At 48.6% G+C, this 12,682-nt stretch overlaps 5 protein-coding genes across 5 annotated transcripts; 3 read left to right on the top strand and 2 right to left on the bottom strand.

Annotated features, from left to right (window-relative positions):
* Window positions 1–25: 25 nt before the first annotated feature.
* HD556DRAFT_1249812 (small GTPase superfamily) lies at window positions 26–1,133 on the top strand (the record flags this gene model as incomplete). The annotated part of the gene is made up of 9 exons (XM_041298878.1): window positions 26–73; window positions 121–160; window positions 212–263; window positions 312–394; window positions 464–534; window positions 592–630; window positions 685–727; window positions 840–965; window positions 1,024–1,133. The coding sequence occupies 9 exons, from the start codon at window positions 26–28 to the stop codon at window positions 1,131–1,133; spliced, it is 612 nt and encodes a 203-aa protein (XP_041153001.1).
* Window positions 1,134–1,474: 341 nt separating this feature from the next.
* Window positions 1,475–4,318, bottom strand: HD556DRAFT_1314218 (uncharacterized protein; the record flags this gene model as incomplete). Its single annotated transcript, XM_041300896.1, has 2 exons — window positions 1,475–2,224; window positions 2,276–4,318. 2 exons carry the CDS (start codon window positions 4,316–4,318, stop codon window positions 1,475–1,477), a joined length of 2,793 nt encoding a protein of 930 aa, XP_041153000.1.
* A 566-nt stretch (window positions 4,319–4,884) lies between these two features.
* Window positions 4,885–6,921, top strand: HD556DRAFT_1422179 (TRAUB-domain-containing protein). Its single transcript, XM_041304512.1, has 9 exons — window positions 4,885–4,941; window positions 4,998–5,048; window positions 5,102–5,198; window positions 5,251–5,611; window positions 5,661–5,735; window positions 5,785–5,874; window positions 5,938–6,071; window positions 6,125–6,547; window positions 6,596–6,921. The coding sequence occupies exons 1-9, from the start codon at window positions 4,935–4,937 to the stop codon at window positions 6,807–6,809; spliced, it is 1,452 nt and encodes a 483-aa protein (XP_041152999.1). The 5' UTR covers window positions 4,885–4,934; the 3' UTR covers window positions 6,810–6,921.
* Window positions 6,922–9,491, top strand: HD556DRAFT_1422174 (uncharacterized protein). Its single transcript, XM_041304511.1, has 8 exons — window positions 6,922–7,416; window positions 7,474–7,542; window positions 7,597–7,863; window positions 7,917–8,163; window positions 8,222–8,355; window positions 8,405–8,878; window positions 8,937–9,089; window positions 9,136–9,491. Exons 1-8 carry the CDS (start codon window positions 7,156–7,158, stop codon window positions 9,280–9,282), a joined length of 1,752 nt encoding a protein of 583 aa, XP_041152998.1. The 5' UTR covers window positions 6,922–7,155; the 3' UTR covers window positions 9,283–9,491.
* A 68-nt stretch (window positions 9,492–9,559) lies between these two features.
* Window positions 9,560–11,488, bottom strand: HD556DRAFT_1422168 (uncharacterized protein). Its single transcript, XM_041304510.1, has 4 exons — window positions 11,087–11,488; window positions 10,677–11,024; window positions 10,174–10,619; window positions 9,560–10,121 (listed from the first exon to the last, which is right to left on the bottom strand). Exons 1-4 carry the CDS (start codon window positions 11,372–11,374, stop codon window positions 9,953–9,955), a joined length of 1,251 nt encoding a protein of 416 aa, XP_041152997.1. The 5' UTR covers window positions 11,375–11,488; the 3' UTR covers window positions 9,560–9,952.
* Window positions 11,489–12,682: the final 1,194 nt, after the last annotated feature.

Here is a 12,682-nt window from a genome sequence, read left to right as displayed (position 1 = left end):
GATATCACTTCTCTTTTTGAGTCTCATGGTAATCTGTGGGTCCTCCTCGAAGACAGGTTTTGGTCGTCGGCCTGTGAGCCAGTCCTCAATAATTGTGGTTCCAACTAACGTGGATGACAGATACAAAGAAAGGTTGTAGTATGTGGGGATGGTGCTTCCGGTACGTCCTTTTTCTACTTCACTCGACTAAACACTACAACTGTTCTGATAGGCAAAACTTCGTTATTGAATGTCTTCACGAGGGGCTTCTTCACTCAAGTCTAGTGAGCACTCCATCCTATGTCTTGCTTGGCGACTGACTAGCGTCGTAGCGAACCCACCGTCTTCGAGAACTACGTGCATGATATATATGTGGAGGACCAGTTAGTGGAGCTCAGCTTATGGGATACCGCCGGTGAGCAAATGCGAAGATCATGCCTCTGTTTTGTTTCTTGTAACATCTAACATTTGAAGGGCTCATTAGGCCAGGAGGAGTTTGACCGGCTAAGATCGTTAAGCTATGCAGAAACGCATGTCGTCATGATCTGTTTCTCTGTCAGTTGCCAAAGCTCATCATCTATTGGGACAACGAGGCTTATGCTGCCTTCGCAGGTTGACAACCCGACATCATTGGAGAACGTCGAGTCGAAGGTACATGCGCCCCTGCTTCCCATGGTTCCGTCTCAACTGAATTTCTTTGGGCAGTGGATCGATGAAATAATAGAATACTGTCCAGGTGTGAAGGTGTGTGATGATTTTTGCATCTTTCCTGTCGCTCACTAATTCTTGAAATAGCTTGTCCTAGTCGGTCAGTCGTACCTTAACAACCTCACTTTACAACATGATCTGACATACGATAGCCCTTAAATGCGACCTTCGGGACGATCGAACTGTTCGTGATCGACTTGCTCGATATGGGGCTCATACAGTGCAGTATGAGGAGGGTCTTGCAGTCGCACGTCGAATACGAGCATCACGGTATCTTGGTGCCTATCATTCCTTTTTATACCTCGTTGTTCGCGTGAGCTGACTTGATCATCACAGAATGTAGTTCGAAGCACAATAGAGGTGTTTCAGAAGTCTTCTATGAGGCTGCACGCGTGTCTTTGAGCACGCGGGCAAAGGGGTCTGGGTCTGGCTGCGTGATAATGTGATAACAATATCACATCGGATACATATGTTCATACTTCATCTCGGACTAGTCAGAGCTGTGCTCGCATTCATGCTGTATTTTTTTTACATTACTACTCCACTAATAACACGACACTCATTATTTACCAAGCAATGCATGGGATATACGAATCAGTACCCGATGTGTAGTGCAACAGCGAAGCAACATGGGCGATATAGATGATGCATGAATGAAAGATACCACAACAACAAATGGCGTGATCATAACAAGGTGGTGGCACAAAGATTACAACAAAGAAATCGTGAGTTGGTGCTCGAAACATTGCGTCGCCAGCAATTGACGGCGTTGTGAAGTCAGTACTATTCATATATTGAGGGGTGGGACGGAAGTAGGGGAATTGAAAAAGTTGGTGCGCTGCACGGACCCATTGCTTCGCGACTTCATGTTAGGATGGTGGTTGTGATAATGATATTGATGGTGGTGATGGTGAACGGGCCCGTGAGTCTTGCGTTTCAACATCTTCATCTCGCGGCGAGACTCTTTGCGAGTTTTGTGAGGAGGCTGTTGATTATGGGAAGGTTGATTATGTGGCACGTGGGTAGGGGTGCGGTCGCCGTCACGGACGGGAAGAATTACAGGAGATATGACGACCGATCGGTTTTTGCGGGGAGTCGCCTTTGGAGGCGGTCCCTTATCGTGCCAGAGCATGGTGCTGAGAGGACTACTTTTCATGACATTACTGTAGGACAGTACGTCAGATGTGGCGGTCTTTGGAGGTTCGGATGCCCAGCCAGGAGACGAGGGAATATCATTAGAGGATACCGCCGACTCGCGAGTTAAACGGAAAGTACCGACAGGAACTCGGTCCCAGCGACTTAAGCTCTGCAAATGACGATGGAGTTCACCTTCACTCGCTGTACCGTTTCCTAGTGACATCTCCGGCTCAGAGTCGAGATAGGACGAGTCTAGCACATCGTCGAGTTCAATCGGCTCTGCGAGTGAGGGCTCGGGGGTAGTGTGTGATGAGGGTTCATCCGACGATGAAGGAGGGGGTAAGGCAGAAGACGGGGTGAAGATGGTGAGTCGGGATGTACGACCGCGAACGTCCATAATCTGAAATGTCAAGTTAATAGGACAACAAATCGTATCATATAAAATGCGTACGCTACTGAAGCTTCCACCGCTGCTAGAATCAATGCGCCTGCGTCTATGAGCGAGGCGAGGGAAAGGAGAGGGAACATCTTTGTTTGACCCAGTGAGAATGGCCATCTTCTGCGTGACATCGCCGGCTTGTTTAAAGTGTCCCATAATGGGAACGCCGCATTGAGATATTCTCCGAATGGGACAGGGTGCACTTCCTTCACCGCTGTCCGTCTGGGAGTGGTCCGAGTCGTCGCAAAAGACCTTTCTGGCGAGAATGTCGGCGGGTCGAGGGGACTCACGGTGGTACGACGTGATTGATCGGCGATTGTGAGGTGCGGGCGAAACTGTGGGACTGACGGTAAATGATGGATTGATGGAAGACACACTCGTAGGCCAACAGAAGAGCCTCATGGCACGCGACGTTGGTAAGCCGCTGGCGTCGACGAGTTCCTCTTCCGTAGTCTCACCATCACTGGTACCAATCACGGAGTCAACCTCGTCGTCGTCATCATCGCCACGGCCGATTCCCATTTCTGACCCCATCTCCACATCGCTGTCCTGGCTGATGGATGCAGTATCGGAAGCTAACAGTTGGGCAGCAGTGGCCTCAAAGGCAAGGTCCAAAACGCCTTGGCCATCGCCACAGCCATTGGTAAAGACAATCTGACCGTCCCATCCCTCCGTCATCTCAAGGTCCGTACTACGCTGCAGGCTGCTAATGCTACTTGTCATGGCATCTGCCTGAGCATCTTGAGGATCAGTAGGCTCGTCCTCTGACGAGCTGTCATCGGAGTTGGTATCAGAAAGATTGTCGAAAAAAATGTCAGCGTCAAAACTCGACTCTTCGTCGTCCGACCAACCAGTCGCAAGGCCGGTGTAAATGACGCTAGGGGCCTGACCATCTGTCTCCTCATCTCCCTCCTCATCACACAGTTCTTCCTCCTCATCCTCGTCCTCATCCTCTGTATGATCATCACTGTCGCCATCCATGTCGACATCACTGAGACCGACACTTTTTTTGCGCGGGCGAATAACCCAATTATTATTATGCGCATCCTTGCGCCGATGTGGCTCGTCACCTAAAAGCTCGCGACGAACGCGTGCTTTATCATGACGCCTCTGCTCCGCAAGAATATAACTCTCCTCTTCTGCCTCCAAAGAGGAATCAGAATCGAAACTTGATGACTCATTGCCCGAGTCAGAGGAATCGGATGCCGACGAGGGGGACAAATCTGAAGCAGCGACGAAAGTCGGAAACTGTCCAGACTCGATATCGTCGTTGTCTAGATCATCAGTACTTTGATCGCTATGATCAGAAGCGGACCCGCCACTGATTAAGGCCTGCTTCTTCTTCTTGTTCTTCGAACTGGAGATCTTCTTTGGGATTGTGCCTTGGGCCTTAGTGTTTTGGGGAGGCCTCGAGGACTTTAAATTTGTCCTCGGCTGTTGAGCACTCCTGACATTGGAGCGCGGTCCTTTTAATGCACCTGGTTTTTGTGCACGAAGAGATTGCGATGGGAGATGTGATTGTGATTGTGGCAACGTGTTGGCCTCGTTGCCGCGAATTTGCCGGTCTACTGCCGCAGTCTTGGACAGGTTTCGCGCATCGACGATGCCCGTTGATGAACGTCCTTTGCGCTTGTGACTTGTTGGATCTTGAGACGTATGATGGCCATGGCCAGGGGTGCTTGACGAAGCAAGACGCTGAGCCTGTCCGAGGGTAGACACGGCTCCCGATCCCGTAATGTTGGATATCGCAGTGGATACTCCATCCGCGCGAGATTTTTTGCTTTGCGATGTCAGTAAGCGTGCTTTGTTCTGCATACTTGCTGGGACGGTGAACTTGATTTTTAGCGATGGCATTACGGGAACGTGAGCGGTGGATGATGAAGCAACAACAGGACGCGCAAGTCCATTGCTTGCGATCGGTGCAGGCGGGGGACGCGGTTTGTTGTTGCAGGTGCAATCTCCATCGCACACTGGACATATGTCGCTGTCGTCCTCGTCGTCTTGAGAGAGGGAATTTACGGCGGCGCCTGCGGAATGGATGAGGGAAGGAGACATCGCTGGGGGCGATTGTTTTTGATAATCTGAGGTAATATGAGTAAATGTACGTATAAATGAGAGACAAGGAGAGGACAATAGGAGATAAAATGATGATCCACTTGGACTGCCCTCGACATATTCACAGAAGCAAATGGAAAATAATGCAAATACGGAATATTCCTGAGAAGACACGCGCATAAAGCAAGTAGAGATCAGGTCAGCCATGGGTCGGGCTATCATATTACATGTAAAGAGATCAGTACCAAGTATCGACAAGCGATAGCTTGTCGCGTGACAGAACCTTGGCTCAAAAGAACAAGTCCGAATCCGAAATGAGAAGTACTCACTGGAGACACGATTTCTGTGCATCTTTTGACTGCAAATAACATGGATAAGATATAGACTCCAGATTGGCTGTTCTCTGCAGCTTGTTAGTATTCAATACTGGCAGCGGCAATAGGCCACTTTACGACTGTCGCTGGTGACGGTGGTGAAGAAAGAAGAAATATTGCGCTAGATAATTTCGACCTATCAACTTGCCGGTCTCACGGGCGCGTCCGTAACGATTACATAACAACACTCATATTGAAAATGACAACCGTGCCGGACTTTGTCCAGCTGATCATCTTCATTCATGCAGCGTGAGTTCAGGGCTGTGGACTACAACGAAAAGAGACTGAAATTTTCAATGTAACAGGCATCTCTCTCGCGGAACAAATCGCTCAGCTTGAGGATGCCGCACCTGTAGGCAAGCACTACGCCATGGCCGTTCATCATTCACTCTGACTGCGCCGTTTGCAGATTTCGACCCAGAAGATGAGGCCACAGCTCATGATCCGGAAGATAATAATCTTGCGGATGACACCAACCGTGCGCGCGATCACTACATCGACGTCGGGTAAGTTTTGCGTTCAATTTTGCTCCGGTCCGTATCTTCAAGTCCTCGTTAGGCCCTCTGGGTTACGCAAATTGCAAGACAGCATAGCTGACCCAAAATATGATGGCGTAAAGACATCCCGAAAGCAATTGATGGAACATGAAGACAGCGACTATGACAGTGAGGGGGACGACGATAAGACTAGCAGCGAACTGGGGCGCGACGAAGACGAGGAAGAATCAGACAATAATGTTCCATCTTCTCAAAGCGAACTGGAGAGCGAACCAGACGCCCCAACGTCGTTTCCTACAACATTTGCGGCCAAAAGCACGACGTCGTATGAGGAGCCAAAGCACACCGAGAATCTTTCTTCGAGATTGCGCGAAACGCGTGACGAGGACCGCAAAAAAGGGAAGGCTGTTTCGAAGCAAATTGTGCGGTTAATTGTGCTTTTTATGTTGGTTTTACTGATTGCGTTTTAAGGCATTGTGGGACTCGCTACTTGACGCACGTATCCGCCTGCAGAGGGCCGTTGCTGCAGGAAATCGGCTCCCACCGGTTAGCATGCCGATTAATTTCTCAGTACTTCCTCCTCACCTCCACGCAGCTTGCAGATTACGACGATGTCCAGTCATCATTAGTAAAGATGCTGGCAGAGGCACAGCTTCTGTCCGATGAATTATTTCACTTGCAGGATGTACGTTTAATGAATCGCCACCACCTTGTTCCCCCCTTATCAACGTTTGTTCACTTTTCACAGGCCTTACTATCTACCAATGAGGCGATCGCTCCTCCTCCTCGGAAACGGCGTAAAACTGGTGATGTGAGATCTGTAAAAGATTATACTTTAGAATTTTGGGAAGCCACACAGGCAGCAGCCTCTGTGGAGCATATGTATTTCCGGTCGCTTTTTCGACCCCTTCATACTGGCTAATGACACACTGCAGTTTTCATCCTCATCTCGTCCAGACTCTGAACAAGTGGTCAACCAAAATTCAGGCGGTTGCCCCCTCTGTTCTGCTGCCTTCAAATCGCAATGCATTCTCAAAGTCGTCGCAAGCATTGAAGTCTGCTTCTCAACTGGTTGATGAAACGCTGTTAGATCATGATAAGGTTCTTCAACGGACGAGAATCTATCGGGGTAAAGGATCTCGAATAGGGGTCGATAAAGGTGGCGGAGGTGATGAGCAGGAGGTTCAAGATGATCTAGAGGTGTTTGACGATACTGATTTTTATCATCAACTGCTACGAGACATCATTGATACCCGCGGTAACAGAGGCGGAGGCAACGAGGATTGGATGGAAATTCAAAAGCAAAAAAAGGCCAAGAAGCATGTTGATACTAAGGCCAGCAAAGGTCGCAAGTTACGGTGGGTAATTCGATTTGTTTGCTGCTCCAATATGCTCATGTCCCACAGATACGAGGTGCACGAAAAGATTCAAAATTTCATGGTTCCAATCACAACACCAGGCAGCTGGCACGAGGAACAGATTGATGAATTGTTTGCTTCTTTGCTCGGAAAAGGATTCGAGAACTCTATGCAAGTTGCAGACCATAGGATGGATGAAGATACTTCGATGCGAGAACAAATTGATGCTGCCCTGAAAAGCGGCTTCAGAGTCTTCGGGTAGTTCACCATGTAACTAGTTCCCTACATTTTGTCCTTTCGATTTGCCAGATTTTAAGTTATTACAAGAAGCATACGTATCAGGCCAATATGAGGTACATCCAAATATAGACGCTCACAAGTGACGTTCTCAGTGGACAATCACAGCCAATACGTAGTTGTTGACCGTTCATTGAACAACACCACTCCTCTGCTGCTTGCAACATTTTCTTGCACAAATATTCCACCTCAGAGACTTTCTTGGGTCAGCCTGTGGTCTAGTTCGAATTGGACTTTCAGAACCGTACCTCACAGAGCGACTTACAAAGCTCTTCAACTGACCCGACGATACACATAGTTGGAACATTGACATGGACAATTTCGAGGACGAGAACCCGTTCGAGACCGATGTTGATCGTGTACCTTCTGAAACATCATCCACATCGAAGGTGAACATATCTGAGCCTTCTTCTCCCCGCAATCCCGCTCGAACGCTCTCATCGACAAGCCCCACGCTAAGTCGTCCATTTCCTTCCTCTGGAACCAACAGGCACCCGCAGTCAACATACAAGAGTGACTTTTGTTGTGGACGAGATCAGTGGTTACACTCTGGGGAGGACCTCGAGATTCTTGTGCGTCGCTCTTTCAGTCGTCTAGATGAACTTCTAATAAGGAGCTCACACGATAAGATAACGGATGCGCAGAAGACGTCTTTGAACTCGAACACGCCCTATATTACCTACATTATTCGTGCAGGTGTACGTGTAACCCACTTCTGAATTGGATGCACCGCTCCTAACCTTACGAGATAGAATGCTGAGGCGAGACATCGGTACTCGGAATTCGAGTCCCTGAGGTCAAGCCTGGTGAAGTTATATCCGACTATCATTATTCCACCAATTCCATCAAAGCAAACTATTGGTGACTATGCCACGAAGCAAGCAAAGGCCAAGGAGGATACTGCGATGATCGCACGCCGGAAGCGAATGTTGCAGACTTTCTTGAACCGCATCGCTCGGCACCCTATTTTGTCGAACGAACATGTATTCCATCGTTTTCTTGATGGCGAAGTATCTTGGGTCTGTAGAGTTTATTTTAACCTCCTGGCATTTGATTGACTGTTGCTGAATAGACGGAAGTGCTACATTCACCTCCTTTGTCCCTCCTTCCGAAGAATACTCTCAAAGCACCCTCACATAACCCGACAGATCAGAGCGCCGCTTCTGCATACGCTGCCCTTCCAAGTCCGTCAGCAACACACCCATTGAGACACCCTGATCAGCGGTCCGTAGACTCTGAGATATTCACCAATAAATTCGCAAATCATCTCAGTGGACCAATGGAGAAGGTCACCCGGAGGACCTTGAAGCGATGGTCTGGTGCGACCGACATTATACATTGGACAACTGAAGTACTGATGACCCTTTGTAATGTTAGAGAATGCTCAGGACTATTCAGAACTTGGCGCTGCTTTAAACGGATACAGCTTGAACGAAAGTGGGGCACTGGCCGCTGCCATGGAGAAGACGGGACAAGCTGTTGACACGACGTACATGTCAACAACTAGACTTGTGCGTCCGCCCTTTTCTGTTCAAAGTCACCCATTTCACCCCTTCGTAGCTCCAGGAACTTGAACAAAACTTTTCCGAGCCTCTCCACGAGTACGCGCAATTCGCAGTGATTATCAAGAAGCTGTTATCCTATCGTCACCAAAAACATGTTCAATATGAAATGACCCAGGATGCATTGGAAAACAAGCGCGAGCTGCTAGAAGAATACGAAAAGAGCGAACGAGAGGCAAAGAGGTTGGACGAAGCGTTGTCCAAAGGCCGTGTTAACGGCCTGCGGTCGCCAGGTAGCCCCGCTGAGGGCTCAGAAGGTCAAAGTCAACCCCAAAACCAGCCTCAAGATGAGGCTGAGGAGCCGGGTTCAACATACCTGCCTCCACACCCAGGACCCAATCCATACAAACGGCGAGCACCTGGTATGGGCTTTTTGAATGCTTTAAGCTACACGCTCCATGGGATGATGGACGTCGATCCTGAAACGGCACGTCGTAGTAGCATCAGCAAGACGCGGGAGACCATCTCACAGGTATATATTTCCTATTTCCCCTGTTGCTCACCATTAGATTGACTACATCTTACCATAGCTGGAAGATGCTCTGCACCTCTCAGCACAGGATCTCAAGTACTCAAGTTCCACGATCCAGGCTGATCTAGACCGCTTCCAACGTCAGAAAGTTGCCGATTTAAGGGAGATGACCATCAGCATGGCAAGAATCCATAGGGACTGGTGCAAAAAGGTAGGTTTCATCTTAACTATTCCAGAAATTATCTTATGGGTCGCAGAACCTTGAGGCCTGGCAAGCGGCGAAGAAGGAAATTGAAAAAATTCCAGACCATCCGAATAAGAGATCACCTTCTCCAGAACAACGCACTGTACCTGGCCCATCGGGCTTACGGAGGGACTCGACTGCCACAGTCAATGGGCGGTGATAATGAGATATATGTACACGATATTATTATCAGGTGTTCTCAGTCTTTTCTTTGGAACACCTTGGGGACGTTTTCCTCGCGCTTGGACCGAGAATTTTTTTTCGGTCGTATTTCAATTTTTTTTCGTCTACATACACCGTCGAATACACTTTCTCGAATCATATTAAATGCTCTGGAATCTATTTCACCCCTGAATTTTCATGCAGTAGCTCCGCGAGTCTTCGCGAAAGAATTTCATTCAGTCGCTGGGATGAGCGCTTACCACCTTCATGCTTCCTGGCACATTTCATGAACGCTGCTCGGCCCAGGGGTGGAAGTGATTTATGCAAGTCAGTAACAATCACTTGAAACGTTCAAGGCGACGACAAGATCTTGATATTATTAAAGCAAATATACTGCAGTCCAACGATGAAAAATCGTACAGTAAGAGAATGCGGAAGGAGAACATAACGTTTGGGGATACTAGGTTAACGAAAGTAAGAATGCAAGGAGAGTAACTGACACAGTCAGGTAATAATAATTAACAATTAGAAAGGGAATCGATATGAAATAGGTATACGTGGTCGAAGGTCACGGAAAGCCCTTGTAGGCAATATCGCATACATATATCTAAAGTGTCTCATTGAACGGTCGTCAAAACATGTGCTGTACATTGACACGTGGAATTCATTCAAGCCGTTAACGCAATAACGGGTGGTGTATTTGGTGCTGACTGCGAAGCCGAAGATGAATTAGAAGCTCCAATACAATCTTCGGTTGGTTTACGCCGAATGCGTTTGTGCTGCCCTCGACGAGATTCCGTGGGATACTCGCATTTCATCCGACGTCGTGCACATTGACTGAAGAAGTAGTCAGAAAGAGGAAATTGGAGCCCAACATGACAGCGCTTACTTGCAGGTCTGGTCTGGGCTATGGGCAGGGGGTCTACCACAAGCTATTTTTCTTTCTCTGCAGAATAAGCAAGCAAGGGCTTGCTTCTTCTGTTCACCAGTCTTCCTCGAGGCACTAACTTTCATAACAGGCTCCATCGGCGCTGACCACGTTGCAGGGACGCTTGAAATGGTCTGAGAATGGCGGGTGATCTCCTCGGAGCGATGGGGCCTCTTGTTGGCCTGATGAGCCGCCGGCCGCCCTTCTTCACGTAATAGTAGTGAATCTGGTGAAAGCGACTGTCTAAAAGGGCGAGCGGGGGACCGCAGGAGGCCTTGTGACTCGCTACTGTGCGATGAACCCTGAGGAAGGCGACGTTCACGCACGACTCTATTTTGAGAAGGAACGATCATGTGAGGCTGAGGAAGGTATCTCGAATCTTGGACGGATGCACGGGCGTCAAGTTGCTAAAATTTCGATCGTCAGATCTTCAATTGTGAGTGGCGAGTGACAAGCGCTGGTACCTGATCAACAAAGACCTCCTCATTCATGGCTTCCGATGAGCGTTTTCTGGCAGGAGTAGGATTGCTGTTTTGCATAGGGCTCTGATGAGGGGTCGCAGGTCCACTCAAGGTGGAGGACGTATTGCTACTGCGTGAAGCAGATCCCCCAAACAATGACGACGCACTTGCGAGAAAGTCATCACTGAGACGCGCGATTGTTGCCCGGTACTCTGACGACTGGGCAGCTGGGACATGAGTAGAGTTATTTCTGACGTCTTGTGCCCAACTCGGGGGATACGACGGTCTTCTGTCGGAAGCATATGTTGGGATACTGGGATACGCTGCTGTATCATGGAAATCAGTGGACGTCTGGGTTAAATCCGGGTGAGTTGATCGTTCGATAACAAGGGTAGCGGTTTCACTGTACTCACTGAACATGACGAATCTGACGATACAGAATGGACAGAGGAAGACGTGAGGTTGTCAAAAGTTTGGGGGTGATATTCATGAACGGGTGTCTGAATTAATTGTTGTTCGCCTTGGAGGTCTGTCATCGCGAGCATCATGTTGTCGGGAATGTAATACGAATAAGGTTGATAGGGAGTATAATCGTAATGGGTAGAAATCGGGAGGCTAGTATCATAGTACTGGTCACCGTTGTGATAGCAGTGCTCCATTGCAGAATAGCGGTCGAAAGTGTCGTGGACGTGTGGGGGCATAAGAGTTCACAGTTGGACAGAGAAGGAAAGTACAAAACGGAAGCAAATTTCCAACAATTGATGCCGCGGAAGAACTTTAGGCTAAATCAGTACCTGAGTGCAATCCGAATGGGGGGGAACTTTATGGTATCGCTTGCAACTTGGTAGATATATACCAATCCACTGGTCCACGATCATTATCTGCATGTAATTGCGGCCCACCCTAGGGCATTCTATACAGTAAATCCATAAGGCAAATAGCACTACGCTTCGCGCTCGTATCAGGTAAGGAACGCGCAGAACTGGCGCAGATGCAATCGATAGTAATGCATAACGAATCGACGGTAAAAATGAACAATTCACTTCCACCATCAGGCCATATCGGCGTGGTGAAATTGTGTTTAGGGGCTTGTTTTCTACTCACCAAACCAGTCGTCTCCTTCTCGCGGAGGGTCCGCTGGGCGTACTTGATTGGCTGCCACAGGGGAAGAATGAAGAGTGACTAAAAGCGTCCGTTGGTAATGACCTCGCGCTAATAGTTGGGTTTGAATCTAGACAAGGGCTATGAGGGAGAAAATGACCATACACGCCTAAGGGTGCTGAAACTCATTCAGCGTCTGCGTTAGCATAACACGATGTAAAATGTGTCTCCACGCGCTAGCGAGGTATTTCCATTCGAGGAATGCGACTCCTCGCTGGAGACCGCTATGTCGGGTTGTACCGTTGTACAATGGGACGACCGCACTTCATCTACAAGACTGTCCACACAACGAGGAAAGCGATGCATCACCCCTAGACCTTGAGAAGACCATGATGCGTGACCTCACGGGTTCCATCAAGGCTCTGCGGATCAAGTGGTGCAGAAAGGATCCGGACACACAGCATTATCACTGAGGCCATTGGCAGCTCACCGCAAGGGTGAGTATTGCATTATTAGGGTGATTGCCGGCAGGCATGCGGCTCCACAAGATTGCAAGGAATTCGACTTGCATGAAGGCTAAGGTCCCCAAAACTGATAATAGTCGTCTTCATCCATCCGTCAAGAATGGAAGCTGGAAAATTGCCGCGTGGACCGGAATTTCTTTAAGCCCTTAAAGGGGCACAAAGGATAGCTCGTCTGCTTGCTTTCCCCCCTCGCGTGATATGCAAGTTAGAACCGAAATTCCTCCCACAGGTTGTGCAACACCACGACGTCATTGCTATGGTACCTATTAATGGGCGTTAGAAAACAAGCATACTTAGGCTTTGTTTAAACAATTAATATGTCAGCGTTGTGATGTACCCACCAAAGTCAGAGATGCGCACAGTAACTCATCCTTCGTTACAGCA

Source organism: Suillus plorans (assembly GCF_016647745.1).
Source record: "Suillus plorans strain S12 chromosome Unknown HD556scaffold_109, whole genome shotgun sequence".
In the NCBI taxonomy this organism is placed as follows: Eukaryota; Fungi; Basidiomycota; class Agaricomycetes; order Boletales; family Suillaceae; genus Suillus; species Suillus plorans.
Note: the sequence above shows the minus strand (reverse complement) of the source record. Positions and strands in the feature narration are given on the sequence as shown.

Bases quoted from the DNA above. Each gene is read 5' to 3' on its own strand.
- HD556DRAFT_1422179 (XM_041304512.1), top strand. The intron at 5,049-5,101 runs GCAAGCACTACG...CGCCGTTTGCAG, and splicing joins TGAGGATGCCGCACCTGTAG to ATTTCGACCCAGAAGATGAG. The intron at 6,072-6,124 runs GTATTTCCGGTC...GACACACTGCAG, and splicing joins GCAGCCTCTGTGGAGCATAT to TTTTCATCCTCATCTCGTCC.
- HD556DRAFT_1422174 (XM_041304511.1), top strand. From the start codon at position 7,156: ATGGACAATTTCGAGGACGAGAACCCGTTCGAGACCGATGTTGATCGT. The intron at 8,879-8,936 runs GTATATATTTCC...ATCTTACCATAG, and splicing joins CGCGGGAGACCATCTCACAG to CTGGAAGATGCTCTGCACCT. The intron at 9,090-9,135 runs GTAGGTTTCATC...TATGGGTCGCAG, and splicing joins ATAGGGACTGGTGCAAAAAG to AACCTTGAGGCCTGGCAAGC.
- HD556DRAFT_1422168 (XM_041304510.1), bottom strand. From the start codon at position 11,374: ATGCCCCCACACGTCCACGACACTTTCGACCGCTATTCTGCAATGGAG. The intron at 10,620-10,676 runs GTACCAGCGCTT...TCGAAATTTTAG, and splicing joins AGGAGGTCTTTGTTGATCAG to CAACTTGACGCCCGTGCATC. The intron at 10,122-10,173 runs GTAAGCGCTGTC...CTACTTCTTCAG, and splicing joins AGCCCAGACCAGACCTGCAA to TCAATGTGCACGACGTCGGA.